At 34.5% G+C, this 19,815-nt stretch overlaps 1 protein-coding gene and 1 long non-coding RNA gene across 2 annotated transcripts in view; one reads left to right on the forward strand and one right to left on the reverse strand.

The window, feature by feature from the left end:
* The window catches only part of HSD17B4 (hydroxysteroid 17-beta dehydrogenase 4), a 134,572-nt gene that overhangs the window by 96,037 nt on the left and 18,720 nt on the right, over positions 1-19,815 (forward strand). Inside the window, exons 17-20 of the mRNA XM_079145668.1 lie at positions 7,177-7,242; positions 16,315-16,384; positions 17,256-17,362; positions 19,227-19,313. Coding sequence (XP_079001794.1) covers positions 7,177-7,242; positions 16,315-16,384; positions 17,256-17,362; positions 19,227-19,313 — 330 coding nt within the window. The remainder of the gene's footprint in view (positions 1-7,176; positions 7,243-16,314; positions 16,385-17,255; positions 17,363-19,226; positions 19,314-19,815) is intronic.
* LOC306664687 lies at positions 11,748-16,306 on the reverse strand. Its single transcript, XR_013764773.1, has 2 exons — positions 16,147-16,306; positions 11,748-16,106 (listed from the first exon to the last, which is right to left on the reverse strand). It is a non-coding gene; the product is annotated as an uncharacterized lncRNA (long non-coding RNA).

Consider the following 19,815-nt stretch of genomic DNA (forward strand, 5'->3'; position numbering starts at 1 on the left):
CCGTTTCTTTTTTTATTTATTTATTTATTTTTTATTTATTTATTTTTTTTATTGTAAACAAATGGGATACATGTTGTTTCTCTGTTTGTACATGGCGTAAAGGCATACCATTTGTGTAATCATAAATTTACATAGAGTAATGTTGTTTGATTCATTCTGTTATTTTTCCCTTCCCCCCACCCCTCCCACCCCTCTTTACCCTCTATACAGTCCTTCCTTCCTCCATACTTGCCCCCCTCCCTAACCCTAACTCTAACCCTAACACTAACCCTTCCCTCCCCCCCATTATGTGTCATCCTCCACTTATTAGTGATATCATTCGTCCTTTGGCTTTTTGAGATTGGCTTATCTCACTTAGCATGATATTCTCCAATTTCATCCATTTGCCTGCAAATGCCATAATTTTATCATTCTTTATGGCTGAGTAATATTCCATTGTATATATATACCACAGTTTCTTTATCCACTCATCAATTGAAGGGCATCTAGGTTGGTTCCGTTTCTTTACCCTTTGGAATTTTTTCCCCCTCTCGTGTTTTATTATCCAAGATTGCATGCCAATATCTTCTTAAACAGAATCAAACTTTGTTTTCATCCATTGATTTCAACATGTTTTCCTGAATTCAACCTATGTCTTATGGGGAATTGTTTCCTTTCACGTGTTATCATTACTTTTTTAAAAATTTATTTATTGTTTTTAGATATATATGATAGTAGAGTATATTTAGACATATTATACAAACATCGTGTGCAAACAGCTACGATTTTGATCCCAGTCTTGTGGTTGAACATGATGTATATTTACTCTGGTCGTGTGTTCATATATGAACATAAGAAAGTTATGTCTGATTCATTCTTTTGTCTTTCCTAGTCCCATTGCCCCCTCTCTTCTCCTTTGTCTAATCCAGTAAACTTCTATTCTTCCTCCCCGTCCCCTCCCTAGTTGTGGTTTAGTATCCACATATCAGAGAGAACATTTGGCCTTTGGTTTTTTGGTTCTGTATTATCTCACTTAGCGTGATATTCCCAGTTCCATCCATTTACTGGCAAATGCCTTAATTTCATTCTTCTTTATGGCAGAGTAATATTCCATTGTGTATACATACCACATTTTCTTTATCTATTCATCTGTTGAAGGGTACCTAGGTTGGTCGTATAGCTTGACTATTGTGAATTGAGCTGCTGTAAACATTGATGTGGCTGTATCACTGTAATATGGTGATTTTAAGTCCTTTGGGTACAAGCTGAGGAGTGGAATAACTGGGTCAAATTATGGTTCCATTCCAAGTGTTCTAAGGAATCTCCTTACTGCTTTCCAGAGTGGTTGCATCAATTTGTAGTCCCACCAGCAATGTATGAGTGTACCTTTGTCCCCACATTCTTGAAAACATTTATTGTTACTTCTATTCCTTATAATTGCCATTCTGACTGGAGTCAGATGGACTCTCAGTGTAGTTTTTTTTTTTTTTTTGTGGTGGTGGGGGTACTGTGAACTCAGGGGCACTTAACCACTGAGCCACATCCCCAACTGTATTTTGTATTTTGTTTATTAGAGACAGAGTCTCACTGAACTGCTTAGTATCTCACCATTGCTGAGTCTAGCTTTGAACTTGGAATCCTCCTGCCTCAGCTTCCTGAGCTGCTGGGATTATAGGCATGCCACCTCAGTGTAGTTTTAATTTGCATTTCTCTAATTGTGAGAGATGTTGAACATTTTTTTCCCTATATTTTTCAAACCATCCAGATTTCTTCTTCTGTGAAGTGCCACTTCAGCTCCTTTGCCCATTTATTGATTGGTTTGTTTTTTTTTTTTGGTGTTAAGTTTTTTGAGTTCTTTGTAATCCTGGAGATTAATGCTCTATCCGAGGGGCAAGTGGTCAAGATTTTCTCCCATTCTGTAGGCTCTGTTCTGGATTGGTTCATTTGCTGTGAAGAAGCTTTTTAGTTTGATACCATTGCATTTATTATTGATTATTGATTTTACTTCTTGTGCTTTAGAAGTCCTATTCAGAAAGTCTGTTCCTCAACCAACATGATGGAGAGTTTGGCCTACTTTTTCTTGTAGTATGCACAGGGTCTCTGGTCTAATGCCAAGGTCCTTGATCCACTTTGAGTTTAGTTTTGTGTAGAATGAGATATAGGAGTTCAATTTTTGTCTGCTGCATATGGATATCCAGTTTTCCCAGCACCATTTATTGAAGAAGCTATCTTTTCTTCAATATATGTTTATGGTGCCTTTGTCTAGTATGAGATAACTGTATTTATATGGGTATGTCTCTGTGTCTTCTGTTCCATTGGTTTTCATTTCCATTTTTGGGTCAATACCGTGATGTTTTTGTTACTATAGCTCTTGTAGTGTAATTTAAGGTCTGGTATTGTGATGCCTCCTGCATTACTTTTCTCGCTAAGGATTGCTTTGGCTATTCTGGGCCTCTTATTTTTCCAAATGAATTTCATGATTGCTTTTTCTGTTTCTATGAAAAATGTCATTGGAATTTTAATGGGAATTGCATTAAATCTGTACAGTGCTTTTGGTCATATGGCCATTTTGACAGTATTAATTTTGCCTATCCAAGAACATGGGAGGTTTTTCCATTTTCTAAGGTCTTCTTCAATTTCTTTCTTTTGTGTTCTGTAGTTTTCATTGTAGAGGTCTTTCACTTCTTTTGTTAGATTGATTTCCAAGTATTCTATTTTTTTTGAGGCTATTGTGAATTGAATAGCTTTCCTGATTTCTCTTTCAACTGATTTGCCATTGGTTTACAGGAATGCAGTTGATTTGAGTGTTAATTTTATATCCTGCCACTTTGCTGAATTTGCTTGTGAGTTCAAGAAGCTTTCTGGGGGACTGGGGTTGTGGTTCAGTGGTAATGCCCCCACCTAGCACATGTGAAGCACTGGGTTCTGATCCTCAGCACCACATAAAAATAAATACAATAAAGGCATTGTGTTCACCTACAACTAAAAAAAAATATTAAAGAGAAAAGCTTTTTGGTGGATTGTTTTTGGGTCTTCTCAATATAGAATCATGCTGTTGGCAAATACAGATAGTTTGAGGTCCTCTTTTCTTTAATTTCTTTCTTTTGTGTAATTGCTGTGCTAGGGTTTCAAGGATTATGTTGAATAGAAGTGGTGAAAGAGTGTATCCCGGTCTTGTTCTTGTTTTAGAGAGAATTTTTCTCCATTTAGAATGATGTTGGCCTTGGGTTTTAGCATATATAGCTTTTACGATGTTGAGGTATGTTCCTACTATCCTGAGTTTTTCTAATGTTTTGAACACAAATGGATACTGCATTTTGTCAAGTGCTTTTCCCACCCCTATTGGGATAATCATGTGATTCTTGTTTTTAAGTCTCTTGATGTGATGAATTACATTTATTTATTTCTGTATGTTGAACCAATCTTGCATCCCTAGAATAAACTCTACTTGTTCATGGTGTACTGTATTTTTAATATGTTTTTGTATGCAGTTTGCCAGGATTTTATTAAGAATTTTTGCATCTATGTTCATGAGGGATATTGGTCAGAAGTTTTCTTTCCTTGATGTGTCTTTGTCTGGTTTTGGTATCAGTGATACTAGCTTCATAGAATGAATTTGGAAGGGTTCCCTCCTTTTCTATTTCATGGAATAATTTGAGGAGTATTGGTGTAAGTTCTTCTCTGAAGGTCTGGTAGAACTTGGCTGAGAATCCATCTGGTCCTGAGCTTTTCTTTGTTGGTAGGCTTTTGATGGCATCTTCTATTTCATTGCTTGAAATTGATCTATTTAAATTTTCTATGTTTTCCTGTTTCAATTTGGGTAAGTTATATGTCTCTAGAAATTTATTGATGTTATCACAGAGATCAGGGAGAGACAGTTGGAGAAAGTCCTGCTGAAATTGTTGTCATCCCAGGGTGACTGTGTGCTCACTTAGGCCTATGCACTGTGGAGGAAATGGATGTACCAAAATGGTCTGACCAATTCCTAAACAAATAAAGAATTGAACGTAACAAACCTTGAAAGAGGGAGGAAATCAGTGTCCAGTTGTTATATTATCTGAAATATCCAGTTGTCAACCCCAAACTCTAAGACATGAAAGAAATAGGAGAGTGTTTCCAATAGGCAGGGGAAAGGAAAACAGATTATGACAACAAAACAAAAAAACAAGGCAATAGAAACAGCTTTTACAAAGGACTTAGGCAAAGACTTTAAAGTAGCTATCATAAGTATGTTCAAATGACTAAAGGAAACCATGCTTAAGTGATGATAATGACTCATCAAGTACAGAATATCAATAAATAGGCACAAATTATAAAAAGGAACCAAATAAAAATTCTGGAGCTGGCAGTATAACTGAAATGAAAAATTTACTGTTGTAGACTCAACTGTAGATTTGAACTAACAAAAGAAAGAATCAAAAAGCTTGAAGACAGTTTGAATAGTGACTGTAGAATCTGAAGAATAGAGAGGAAGAGAGAGACTCAGAAATGTGGAACACGGTTAAGTACACAAAGTCATATAATGGGAGCACCAGAAAAAAAAGAAAGGAACCATAAGAAGTAATTTCTGGTTACAAGCATTAGTCTACATTTCTAGGAAGATCAACTAATTCCAAATGGATTATAAATTCAAAGAGATCCACATTCTGTGTATCAGTAAAAATGTTTAAAGCCAGAAACAGAATGCTTTGAAAATGAGAGAAAAATGATTCATCTCTTTATAAGAGCACCTCAATAAAATTAGCAGCTGATTTCTCCTCAAACAGTGGAGGCCAAAGGACCATGGGAAGATGTATCCAGAGTGCTAAAAGGACAAAAAACAGTCCCCCCATAAACAAAACAAAACACTCTTACCCAAGAATCTTATAATTAGCAAAACTGTATTTCTAAAATGAAAGCGAAATTAAAATTTTCCTAGATAATCAGAAGCAGAGACTGCATTGCTAGTGGACCTTCTTTATAAGAAAAACTGAAGCATGTTCTTCAGATTGATAGCAAATGATATATTGTACAATTCCATTATATGAAATGTTTAGCATAGGCAAATTCATAGAGACAAAGATAGCTAAAGGAGGCAGTGAGGGGATAAGGTTATAGGGTAATGGATATAGGGTTTCTTTTTGGGGAGATGAAAATGTGGTCAAGTTGATTCTGGTGATGGTTGCACAACTGTGAACATACTAAAAATGAATGGATTGTACATTTCAAATGGGTGAGTTTATGTGAATTGTGTCAGTACATGTACTTTAGAAGTAATATTGATCAATACTATAAGAAAACCATGTCTTAGGCCTGTATTTTAAAAATTTGTGACCATTTCTTGCTTGTATGTATGGAAGTGACCTGGATAGCTATCAGATGATGATTGTGTGGGGTTACACTTACCTGTAGATAGTGGCTTACAATTTTTTAAAAACCCTAATGTAGCTTGAGCATGGTACTGGCATATTCATTGACCTTGTGTAAATGAAAGCTTAGAAGTGTAATTTTATACTTACTCTTAAATTTTTCAAGCTTTTAGGGAAGAGGTTATGTTATAAAGGGAAAAATAGAAATCTGAGCTTATATTCAATGAATTAAACACAACAAAATATTTGTTTTCCTTTTGTAATTGTGTGTGTCTGCATGCTGGGGATCAAACCCTGGGCCTCATACAAGGAAGGCAAGTGCTTTATCACTGAACCACAACCCCCACCCCTGTATATTCATTTTTAATTGGTTAATAATGAAGTATTGTAGGCCAGTGAAGTATATAAGCTAGATCCCTTTTCTAGATATTATTGTAATAATTGAACAGAAATTCTTCACTAGCATCATTTGGTTTTTAGAGAAAAAATATGAGCCTCTGTTGTGTCATGGTGAAGCCATCTGCCATCAACTAGTTGCTCTCCTGTTAACAGTAAAACCATTTTGGCAACACTGTCCATCATACATGCTCTTTGCACTTTTTTTTATGACTGTGGCTTACAATTGATTTTGTAAAATAAAGGGTACGTTTTGTAGAATAAGCGATATTTCTAGACAGCTCAGGCCTACTACCTATATGATTGAATAGTAAAATCTGGTTCCCAAATATCACTGCTCCAAAACCTAGTACAATGAACTGAAAATAAATATATGAATAAAACCGGCAGAATATACTATTTGTAACTGAAATGGTAATCTTTGAAAAACAGTAGCTTCTTGTTTGTTTTTAGAAATAGCAACTTTCCTCATGATTCTATATTTCATATATGATTATATATGGTTTTTAAGGATAAATTTGGGACTAAGGTTGACATTTTAATGGCCTAATTTTTTAACACCTGAATGAATAAAAGCTGATGTTATTATAAAAAATTTACCTAGAAGAGACAAAAAATTTTTGTTTCTATTATAAATTATTGAAAAATAGATATTAGTAGATTAGTTATTTGAATACAGTTTAATGTTAATTAAATCTTTTATTTAAAATCAACCATAAATTTGTACTCAGATTCTTTCTTTGTACATGCTACGGTGTTTTCATCAGTACTTGTTGGTGTTAAGTATTTGTTAAGTGTTGGCATTAAGTTGACGTTGAATTCAAGTATTTTTCATAATTGAGTTTAAAATGTATAATTTTGTTAAGATAGCAAATTAAAATGTAAGAGTCTTAAAAGACTGATTTAAAGACAGTCTATTTAAATGTGTGTCTAATTCTTATAAGACAAACTTTCTCAAATTTTTCTCATTTGTGAGCTGGAGAATGGATCGGATTATATAATTCCTTACATTAGGATCATTTTAGCCAGGTGCGGTGGTGTACGCCTGTAATCCCAGCTGCTCTGGGGGCCGAGGCAGGAGGATTTTGAGTTCAAAGCTAGCTTCCGCAAAAGCGAGGTTCTGAGCAACTCAGTGAGACAGTCTCTAAATAAAATACAAAATAGGGCTGGGGTTGTGGCTCAGTGGTTGAGTGCCTCTAAATTCAATCCCCGATACCTCCCTCCCCACAAAAAAAGGGTCATTTGAGGGACATAATTATGTACGTGGAGCTAGGAAGTATGTAGTTTTAAATGTCATTATCTCTGAAAAATAAAGTATACAAAATAAAAACCCCTTTTATCCAATTTGCAGAGTTTATAATATTGAAACATGGTTGTTTATCAAATGCCAGTTTAGGTAAAGAGAATCATAATACTTGTATTTTGAGATTTAACATGTGTCTTTTGATTTCAGGTAGCTGTAGCCATACCTAATAGACCTCCTGATGCTGTACTTAGAGATACCACCTCACTTAATCAGGTAAGGTTGTATTTTTGAAAAGTGATAGATCCACCTGACTGATGACACTTTCTTGTTTATAACTGTGATACCCTGTAATTCTGTGCATCAGAAGTGTTGCCTGTATCTTCAACATAATAAAGGTATGTTTTCTGTGGTTGGAATTCATTTTCTAAATTTTAATGGATTTTTTTCTCCACTAGATAGCAAAAAAAAAAAAAATTTCATTAGTCAGTTCAAAAACCATCATGCTTTGTTGGCCATGGAGTGCTTACCTGAAATAGACTGGTGAAAATTTTCATAAAATCCTTAGAGGGCAGGATAAATGAATTAAAAAAGGTGGGTGTTAGTCAACCTTACCTTTTCAGGAAAGAAATCTGTGCCATACTGCTTGGAAGCAGATGATTTCATGCTAACTAAAGGACAGGCAAAAACAAAGCATCTTACAGTAGATGATTTACTCTTTCATATTTGGCATAATCAATTTATTTTCTGATTGAGGAGGTAAAATACCCTGTCAGTTAACAAATTCTGGGAGCCTGCTAAGATCTACTTAAATGAAAGGCAACCATAAAGACGAGAAAAGCAAGTTTTCTTTTTGAGACCTCAAGATTCTTTTTTAACAATGTAGTTATAGAACAAAATTCAAGTTGTCAGTGGGGTTTTTTTTTTTTAACTTTATTTATTTGTATGTGGTGCTGAGTATGGAACCCAGGGCCTCATACATGCCAGGCAAGCACTCTACCACTGAGCCACAACTCTAACCCCTAGAATAAAATCCTTAAACCTCTAGAGTTACACTGTTAGTGTGTAATACCTGCAAATTATTTGTAATATTCATTGTGTTGTTAGTTTTGAGAACTTCTGCAGGATTTGTTCCTTGGATAATAGAAATATGATTTTCAAAAAGAACTAAGATTGGTACATCTGAATTATATATATTTTTTCTGCACTAAATAATCAGGTGATGGAAAGAAAGCTACTTTATCCTTAGTTTGGTTCCCCCCCCCCCTTTAAATGTTTTCCATATCCTTTACTGTTTAAGAATGCAGTCACATTTACAGAAAGCTTAAAAGAGAAATTAATTTTGTTAGGGTATTACAAAACAACAAATGTTCATGGCTTTTTTGGTTTAGAAAACCCAACACATGCTTTGTTATTCTTCTCAGGTTATACTGAAATAAAAATGGTATCTTCTGTAGATAAAAGCTGGATAATTTTAGGTTTGAGTTTCTACACAGTTACTAGAGGGGTTTTCTATCATTTATTCTTTTTCGGATGAACTTTTTATTAGCTTTTAGCAAGATTTAATATTTTGCTATCTGACACAGGATAGTTTCTAAGTTCTCAGTTTTTTTGTATATATAATGGGCTGTCATTTGACAGTGCTTCTTGACCATTTTGAATCATAAATTTTCATTAAACAGATTGCAACAAACTTTGCCTAAGTTTCAGAGAATTTGTGCATCATCTGAAACTGGATCTGTTCTGTAGGAAATACAAATCAGTAGAAGAAATGTCATTGTCATGGAGTGGAAAGGACACTTGGATACTCTAGAAGTAGATGTTCTAAGTAACTAGGGCACCTCCCTCAAGAAGTGAATGGTTAAATTCAGTGCTTTTATTTGTAGAGCAAGTGTTACATTCAGAGAAGGGATCCTCATTAGGGAGGGATATGTACAAAGGTTCGGTAGTAATAATGGGACCTTGCTGAACTAAGATGTTATATGGATATTCTCAGAGAAGTAGGGCTCACGGTTTGTCAGGTAAGGGCTTGAGAAATAATTGATAGAGTGTGGGAGAGGAGGAGAACATAATGTGTATTTAAGGATTAAATTGGAGCATTCATTGGAAAGTAGTGGAAGATGAGTGTGGATGGGCAAATCTTTAGGAGGAGGAAACAAGAAAAAATTATGCCATTATAGCAAACTTCGTGCTATTTTTTTAATCAAAAAACTTTTTAGTTATTTCTTAGTAAAGAAATATGACCATATTTTTAGTTCATATTACCTCTGGGATATTCTATTTAAAATAGAATAGTAGACTTTCTTCAAGCTGATATTTTAATACAGGTGGATTTTCTAGTTTATAATAAAATTTAACTACAGTAGTCTAGAAAGACCAAACAATAAAGAGATAAGGCTTTGCATTCGAGAATATCTGTAATTTCATATTAGAACAAATATCTGTAATTTCCCCAGATACATATCTGATACTATTTTTTGTGACTATTAAGACATGAGTTATCATTATTAAATGAAGTTAGTTTTTGGCAGATTGGTTCTACTATCCATTAAGAAGTAGTTCTTTAAAATTCTGCTTGGTTGAACTGAAAGTAGACATAACATCATAAAGAAGACTTCATTGGGGAACTTTGCAGATTTAGGACCCCTCTTTGTGGAGCCATAAATTGTGAAAAGATCAGATGTTGGTTAGACCATCTGGGTCACTTGCATACTCTTATCTGTCAGAAAGTACTAATTCTTTGATGGAAGCACCTAAGTTAATCTACTAATCAGCTCTGAGTTTTATATGCAAAGACTGATTGTATTCCTAATGATTCTACTATTAAGTCACATCTCCTTAAGAGTTCTCTCAGATTTTCCTTTAGACTTTTAGAACCAAAAAGGACTCATGCAAAGTCATTGAAGAATCAGTTATACAATATTCATTCATCTAGAAGAATCCCAACATATAATTTTATTGGAATCTCTTTACTTTATACAGTCTGAAAAATGATCACAGTATACCAGTTCTCAGTATTTAAAAGAACTCTTGTACATCTTTTCCTATAACCTCAAAGAGACGGATTTACTGCCACTTTTAGCTCCAGAAAGTCTTCTTTGAGCTTTTAGGACTACTACCGTACCATCACCTTCTTGTCACAACACGTCACCTCCACTTGACCGATTCTGTGAAGGTAAAAATTTGCAGATTAATCCATTGAGAAGCAGAAATAAATCATTGAGAAGCCTAAATAAAGCCAAATGAAATTACCACATACATTATACCTACTACCTGATTTATTTTTTTAAACAATGATTTATTATTCCCCAGGACTCTGTGGGTTCACTGAGTGATCCTTCTCTACAAATAGTAGTTTTCAGATGGCAAGGCTGGAAGCCTCCAAAATGACTTTTATAAGCCTAGGGCCTGTGCTGCTAAGCTTTTAGTTGTGATGCCTTGAATTTTCGCCATGTGACTTTCTTCATGTGGTGTCTCATCTTTTAGGGCCTTTCTGGATGGCCTTCAGGGACTAGTTCATTTCTGGAGTTCTTTTCCTTGTAGTTCCTCCTCCTTAGTACACACAAAATCTAGCTGCATTGGCTTCCCAGTACTCTGATCTTTCTAATTCAGTGACAGCATTTTGCTGTTTGGGTTTCCTTCTTGTGTTATAATCTTGGAAGTACTGTGAGGAGAATCTATGGTGATTATAGAGTAAATATATATATATATATATATATATGTGTGTGTGTGTATGTGTGTATATATTTTTTATTGTAAACAAATGGGATACATGTTGTTTCTCTGTTTGCACATGGAGTAAAGGCATACCATTTGTGTAATCATACATTTACATAGGGTAATGTTGTTTGATTCATTCTGTTATTTTTCCCTTCCCCCCCACGCCTCCAACCCCTCTTTTCCCTCTATATAGTCCTTCCTTCCTCCATCCTTACCACCCTCCTTAACCCTAACCCTAAACCTAACCCTAACCCTAACGCTAACCCCTCCAACCCCCAATTATATGTCTTCATCCGCTTATCAGCGAGATCATTTGTCCTTTAGTTTTTTGAGATTGGCTTATCTCACTTAGCATGATATTCTCCAATTTCATCCATTTGCCTGCAAATGCCATAATTTTATCATTCTTCATGGTGGAGTAATATTCCATTGTATATATATGCCACAGTTTCTTTATCCATTCATCAATTGAAGGACATCTAGGTTGGTTCCACAGTCTGGCTATGGTGAATTGAGCAGCTATGAACATTGATGTGGTTGTATCTCTGTAGTATGCTGATTTTAAGTCCTTTGGGTATAGGCCAAGGAGTGGGATGTACACATACATATATTTGCTCTATAATATGCATATATATATATATATTTTTTTTTTGGTCCAGAATCATACTACTACCCTATTAATTGTCCAATATTTAAGACCAGGTGTAACCCCACTTTTGTTGTTGTTGTTGTTAAAGAAAATAAGTATCTAGTTGTTTATAGTGGAAGACTTAAGTTGATTTGAGGTACTCATCATAACAGTGAAAAGCAGAAGTCCTATGTGTCTTTCTTCATGTCCTGACTGCTTCATTTTCTTTTTTTAATCTGTTACTTTTTTTAAATTGCAGTCCTTTCCCTTCCATTTGTTTTTTGTATAATAAAGAACTTATTTTTACCTTTTTTCTCCATTATCTCCATTATCTCCATTTTGGGGAATGCATTTTTACTTTTTATTATCTCTATTTTAGGGAATGCATTTTTACCTTTTTAGTGCATTTAACATTTATATATTTTTTCCATCCTTTGTCTTCATCTTGAGTTTACAGTTCAAAATAATAGTCCTTTGTCTGTGCTGCTAAGTTACTTCTGGGTTGGATGAAGCTCTTCCTGTGGATGGTTCTTTAATGACAGCTTGGCTGGATATGAAATCTGAAACATTCTGCTCCATTTCTACCTTACCATGAATATTGCTTTTAAGAAGTCAGATGCCACTCTTAATTATCTTCCCCTGCAAATTAGAAGATCTTTGTTTTTGAGGCCCTCAGCATTTTCTTTATCTTTAAAGTCTGAAGGTGTCATTGCTCCCCGATATGTATATTAGGATCTTTTAAAGGATTGTAATTTTAAATATTAGTTTTCTTTCTTCTTTCTTTAGATACTCCAGGTATATGTGGGATCTTTTTCAATCATTTTCTTTTTGTCCTTTTAATTCCTCTTGCTCTCCTTTTTATTTTCATGGTTCTGTCACTCCCTTTCTTCCACCCATATTTTTAAAAAAATTTTATTTTTACAGACTGCATTTTGATTCATTGTACACAAATGGGGTACAACTTTTTATTCCTGTGATTGCACACAATGTAGACTCACACCATTCATATAACAATTCATATACATAGGGTAATACTGTCTCAGTCTACTCTTCCTTTCCCCACCCCTTCCTGCCCCATTTTCCTCTACATCATCCAAAGTTCCTTCATTCTTCTCTTGCCCCCACCCTCTGCCACCCCTCCTCCCTGTTATATATCATCATCCACTTATCAGAGAAAACATTTGGCCTTTGGTTTTTGGGCTTGACTTATTTCAATTAGCATTATATTCTCCAACTCCATCCATTTACCAGCAAATGCTGTAATTTTATTCTTTATGGCTGAATTGTGTATATATACTACAGTTTCTTTATCCATTCATCATTTGAAGGGCATCTAGGTTGGTTCCTCAATCTAGCGACTGTGAATTGAGCAGATATGACATTGATGTGGCTGTGTCACTGTAGTATACTGATTGTAAGTCTTTTGGGTATAAATGAGAGAGTGGGATAGCTGGGTCAAATAGTGGGTCCATTCCAAGTTTTCTGAGGAATTTCCTTACTGCTTTCCAGAGTGACTGCACCAATTTGCAACTCTACCAGCAATTTATGAGTGTGCGTTTTCCCCCACTTCCATACCAACACTTATTATTGCTTGTGTTCTTGATAATAACTGTTCTAAATGGAGTTAGATGAAATCTTAGGGTGGTTTTAATTTCTAGAGATGAGCACCTTTTCATATATTTGTTGATCACCGGTATATCTTCTTCTGTGAAGTGTCTGCCCAGTTCCTTAGCCTGTTTATTGATTGGGTTCTTTGTATTTTTGGTATAAAGTTTAAGTTCTCTATAAATTTTGGAGATTAAGTACTCTGAAGTATATGTGGAAAAGATTTTCTCCCACTCCATAGGCTCTATTTTCATATTATTGTTTCCTTTGCTGAGAAAAAGCTTTTTAGTTTGAATCCATCCCATTTATTGATTCTTGCTTTTATTTCTTGCGCTTTGGGGGTCTTGTTAAGGACGTCTGGTCCTAAGCCAACATGATGAAGATTCGGGCCTACTTTTTCTTCTCTTTGGTGAAGGGTCTAATTCCTAGATCCTTGATCCATTTTGAGTTGAGTTTTGTACATGTTGAGAGATAGGGTTTTGATTTCATTTTACTGCATATGTATTTCCAGTTTTGCTAGCACCATTTGTTGAAGAGGCTATCTTTTCTCCTTTGTATGTTTTTGGCACCTTTGTCTAGTATGAAATAACTGGCCTGACTGACCACACCCAGCCTCCAGGACCATCCATATTTTTATTTGAATTTCTTCTCCTTTGGGCACTTTGTAATTTAGTATTCATTTTAAATATGATTTTTTTCTTCTATTTCTTTTGCAAGTCAACATGAGTTTATTTCATCTCAGTTTTTTCATATTGTTTCATGTCTCCAAATGCTTCAGTATTTCGTTAGTTTTCTTCTGATTGGGAGTTGATTAATTTACTGAAAGGAACAATTTATGTTTTGGTTCCTATTTTGTTTCAATCTTACAGTAGCTTTGTATAGATAGATTATTTACCTCTGTGCATTTTGTAGATAAGGTTGATGATTTGTGATGATTTCCAAGGTTTCTAATTTGAAATTGTTCTAATCTTAAAGTCGTGTAGCAAAGTGCAGTTTCTTGAAGGGATGACGTTAGGAGCGGAGTACTGTGGGGGAGGTGTTTTAAATTTTAGTTCTCTTTAATTTTCAGGAATATAAACCTCTTTTGCTATTTTTCTTTACTGTTCCATCCTCGAAGGGAATATCTTTGTCTTGTCTTTTTTGTTCAAAGTGATGTCTTTCTGCAGTCCTGTGCACTTTTTAATTCTTTGCTCTATAGTCTGTGCTTTCATAAGAAAATCTCCAGGATTTCTTTTGGCATTTTTGTTCTTATAGTGAACTTGATCTGGAAGTAGATTTTTTTTTCTTCTATTTTACAGGTACTGCTTTGGCAGCACTCTACCCAACACCTCCAACTCTCCACTGTAGCTTTCAGAGGGTGGTTGAGAGTGCTGCTGGAAATGTGTACTTATTTTGCTATAAAATTTGAAGTTTGCTGTGTTCTGTCTTGTAGTGATACTATAGGCTTGAGATGTTTATAATTTTATTTTCATTGATCTATAAAATTTTTTGGAGGATGTGAAGATTTAGGGAGTACTTATTTCTGAGACTTTAGTGTTTAACTTGATAAATTAAAAAATAAACCCAGATTAAATAATTTACTCATGTACAGAAGATGCTCCCACTCACTTTTAATATATTGGACAATATAGCTGTTTTTCCTTTACTTCCTTCCCTTCTCTTCAGTTGTTGTTTGTAATGACTTTGACATGTAGGCAGAAATGAAACATTTTTAGCTTTCTGAAATATGTCAGTCCTTCAAAACTATTTAGAAAATAAGCTTTGGCAGTATTCTTTATTAGAGAATACTTATGATTCAGTGTACTCAAACATTCAGGCAGTTAGCTTTTCATGATGAACCTTTGTCTTTGCTAACTCTGCTACATATAGGAAGTGATGCCATTATTGAAATTATTTCTTTAGAAGACTTCCATTTATACAAGCGATGTCTGCAAGTTAAGAATGCTAGTACTAATCTTAAACACTTTGTTGACTTATATTGTTGCTAAAATCTTTTTAAAAATTAGCTGATGTTTATTGAGGCAGTAGTATTTACCATGAATAATACCATGTAAGCTTTGTCTCATTAAATCCTGGTAGATTTTCAACCCCCCACCCCCATGTAGTATGGGAATTGAACCCAGGGCTTTGCACATGCTAGGGAAATGCTCTATCACTGAGCTACATCTCTAGCGCCTTGTGTAAATGAGAAAACTGAGGCTTAGTGTGTTGAAGAAACTTGCCCATTAATCTTAGAGCTGGACTTGAACCCATGGTCTTTCATGAGTTTGACAGCTTCCCTTTGAGGCCCTGAAATGTGTCTTGTCTTTCATTTGTCTAGTGTTTTATTGTTTGTAAAGTGCTTTTAAAGAATTTAGTCCTCCAACTTCATACAGACTCTTGTAAGTCAATAGTATTTAATAATTTGATTGTATTTAGAAAACAAAAGGGAAAGAATATTGAGTTATCAAAAAGTAACTATCTTATGGAGCAATGGGGAAGGGAAAGAGCTCATTAAAATTATACAAAGCGTATTAAAAAGAAAATGACATTTCCATATGAATTACAAAAAAATCAAACATTAAAACAATGCTTAGTGATTTAAAAAGTCATATATGTATAAAGTCTAGTCTTCATAGAATATTGTAGTAGTCTTGGAAAACTTAACAGCATTTGATGAGAAGTTTGGAGGCAGACCCCTGCAAAGGGTCAAGCTAATATATAGATACATTAAATACCTATATTAAATGTTTTCTGAATCTTCCCTTCAGTACTGTCTAGCTTGAAAAATTCACAGTTTAAGTGCCAGGAAGTATGGTTACTTTTCCATATTATTTACATCTTTCTGCTAATCCTATCTTATTTAACTAAATTAGCAAAGTAAAAGTCTGGACTCAGCAGAAATCGTATTGTTAAGATATCAGTCTGTTTTCTTGCAGGGTATATTGATATTCTGAATTTAGTATACCAGAGAATGCAAATTTGTGAGAAGTCTTTGACATAAATGTCTAGTAGAGTGTTATGGGTTTTAATTTAAAACAATCCATTAAAGTTGGCATAGTTTTGCTTGGTTAAGAGACTAAAAACATTACCTTATCTTCATTGTGTTTTAATGAGAGTAGATTGATATTTTTGTGAATTTCTCTTTTGGCAGTGGTGTGCAATTATTGCCTGCCTTGATTGTTTGAAACCACCCCCCCAACACACACTAATTTCTGATTGTTTGAATCCCCCTCTGCCCCCCACACACTAATTTCTGTGTTGGGTGTTACATAAAAACACTTACAGATTTTTTTTTTGTTAGAAATATTTAAAAAATCAGCTTGAAATTAGGTACATTATGCATTTCTTACACAATAACCAGCCATATTTCCTATTTTTAATGAGTACTAGTGACATTCATAATTCTTTGACAGGCTGCTTTGTACCGCCTCAGTGGAGACTGGAATCCCTTACACATTGATCCTAACTTTGCTAGCCTTGCAGGTGAGTTGATAATATGTATCAATGAAGAATGTCAGCTACTGCTACTTATGAATGGTAATTTGAGTAACACTTTAAAAAAGTTCTTACTACAGTGAAATAAGCCAATCCCAAAAAAACCAAAGGCTGACTGTTTTCCCTGATAAGTGGAGGATGATATATAATGGGAGTGGGGGTTGGGGAGTGAGAGAAGAATGGGGGAACTTTAGATTATGTAGAAGGAAATGAGAGGGAGGAGGGTATGAAAAATTGTGGAATGAGACAGACATCATTACCCTATGTACATTAATGGTATGAATCTACATCATGTACAACCATAGAAACAAAATGATGTACCCCATTTGTGTACAATGAATCAAAATGCTGTCTGTAAAAAATTAAAAGATAAATTAAAAAAAGTTCTTAGTATATTTATGCAAAAGATATGGAAGTAGTGTTTGGAAAATGATATACTTGAAATTCAGATTATGGTGAAATGAACTCCTGCTAGTGCAAGATCTAGAATAGTACTATGGGGAAGGCTAAATTAACATAAAGGACAAGGATATTAATTGGAAGAGAAAAGGAACTGACAGATTAGGGGGAAATCAACCAAGTACACAGATTTTTAAATAAATCACCATGGGTGATTTTTCATGCCTCAACCAAAATTAAACAGTTTTTTTTTCCACCAGATCTCACATACTTTTCCTCTTTATTAATTTACAAATTTTGTACCAGAAACCATTATTTACAAAAAATATTTTCCATGTTTCTTAAAATATATGATATAGTTGAGGCTAATTTAAAGACTATTTCAAAAATCCTAAATTAACTGGGTACTTGATTTTGAAACACGAAAGTGCCTATAGCCATCTAAATTCTATTCTTTTAGGTTTTGAGAAGCCCATATTACACGGATTATGTACCTTTGGATTTTCTGCCAGGCATGTTTTACGGCAGTTTGCGGATAATGATGTGTCAAGGTTCAAAGCAATTAAGGTATGTGAACGTTATTACATAATTTGAATATTAGTCTTTTCTATCATTATATACTATAGTAATAGACATTATCTCATTGAGTTAGTCAGTACATTGTCTTTTTGGAGCTATGAATAGCTGTAGCACCCATGCACCACAAAGAATATCATATAGTTTTAACAGACTAATTGGATTATTTTATAAATTAGGTATATACATGTCAGCATCTGTGTTTTAAAAAGATTTGAATTTTTCTGTTTTGTAATTTGCCTTAATTTAACAGAAAATGTAAAGTAGCTATATTTGAACTCTAATAAAAATATTTTTTATAATGTGATGGCTGCATATTATTTTTAGTTTTTATACTTTCAAATAAAATAAAAATTTTTATTTTTCTTCTAATTAGTTATACATGGCAGCAGAATTTCGATTCATTGTACATGAATGGAGCACAACTTTAATTTTTCTGGTTGTACATAATGTAGTATCAAATCATTCATGTAATCATACATGTACATAGGGTAAAAATGTCTGAATCAGTCCACTATCTTTCATTCCCCCACCCCCTCCCACTCCATTTTCCTCTATACCATCCAAAGTTCCTCCATTTTTCTCTTGCCCCCTGACAACCCCCCCTTATTATGCATCATCATCCACTTATCAGGGAAAACATTTGGCTTTTGGTTTTTGGGGATTAGCTTATTTTGCTTAGCATGACATTCTCCAACTCTGTCCATTTACCTGCAAATGCCATAATTTTATTCTCCTTCAAGGCTGAGTAATATTCCATGTGTATATATACCACATTTTCTTTATCCATTCATCTATTGAAGGGCATCTAGGTTGGTTCCATAGTTTAGCTATTGTGAATTGAGCTGCTGTAAACATACTGATGTGAATGTGTCACTGAAGTATACCAATTTTAAATCCTTTGGGTATAGACTGAGGAGTGGGATAGCTGGGTCAAATGGTGGTTCCATTCCAAGTTTTTTAAGGAATCTCCACACTGTTTTCCAGAGTGGTTGTACCAATTTGCAGTCCTTCCAGCAATGTATGAGTTTAAATTTTTGTCCATTTTAAGTTAGAGAAAGATCTGTGCCTGTAGTATTTTTGCATAAGTCAAAAGATGTATACTTAAAAGTTTTTGAAGGTACTTGACACTGCCTTAAATCTTATATTAGTTTATGCCCCATGAAGTAGTGAAAATGCATTTTCTGATGTCTTGCCCTTGATAACATTTTCATATTCTTTATTAAAGCTATGTTTAATTATGTAATTATATACAGATTCAATGAAATATAGAGAAGTATAAGAATTATTTTGCTATATATACCCAGTCAGGCCTCATATCCAGACTTAGACCACTTTTTTAAACTTCCATTTTTTATATATTTTTAATTGATGGACTTTTATATATATGTGGTGGTATCAAACCCAGTGTCTCATGCATTCTAGGCAAGTGCTGTACCACTGACCCACAACCCCAGCCTGAGACTTAGACACTAGCTCTTTGAATAGCTCTCTTATCTATGTAACTCTACCTAATGATGATGGTTTTGTTTTTTGATTTGTCATGATAGATTACTTACTGATTCTGTATTCGAAAGACAAAGAATTAACTTATTAATGCAGTAGCTGTAATATTTCTCTACTTTGATAGTATTTGTCTTTTATGAATCTAAATATATTTAAGTGTGTTTTCTTTTTTGCTGTCTAACCTCTCCAATTTCCCCTCCCTGCCTCAGTATGATAGTTAAAAGCACTTTTTTTTTTTGGTGCTGGGGATCGAACCCAAGGCCTTGTGCTTACAAGGCAAGCACTCTTCCGACTGAGCTATCTCCCCAGCTAAAAGTACTTTTAATCTCCACTTTTTCTCCCACCAAAGTCTCGTTTTGCAAAACCAGTATATCCAGGACAAACTCTACAAACTGAGATGTGGAAGGAAGGAAACAGGATTCATTTTCAGACCAAGGTATGAATAATAGAGGTACTTTGCTTTGTTACCTTTACCACATTCTATCATTTTGCTTCATTTTACCATTTTTTTGTTGTTTAGTAGTGTGGATGTGAGGAAAAAAAATTTTTTTTAGCATTATAGTTATACATGGAATTTGATTCACTTTATTTCAGTTCCTGGTGCTTTCCCCTTTCCCCCTGTTCTCCTTTACTCTGTTGGTCTTCCTTTCACTTTTTTTTGTGGTGCTGGGGTTTGAACCCCAGGCCTTGTGCATATGAGGCAAGCCCTCTACCAACTGAGCTATTTCCCTAGCTCTTATTTTTAATTGGTGCTTTGTACAGATACATAAAGATGGAATTCTCTCTGGTATATTTATCCGTGCACATAGTATGATTTTGTTAAATGCATTCTGCATTTCCTGTGATGATCTTCCCTATATCTTTATGATATTCAATCCCTGCCCTTTCCCTTATTTTTCTCTGGCTTCCACATATGAGAGAAAATATTTGACCCTTGA

Source organism: Sciurus vulgaris (genome assembly GCF_902686455.1).
Source record: "Sciurus vulgaris genome assembly, chromosome: 6".
Lineage (NCBI taxonomy): Eukaryota > Metazoa > Chordata > Mammalia > Rodentia > Sciuridae > Sciurus > Sciurus vulgaris.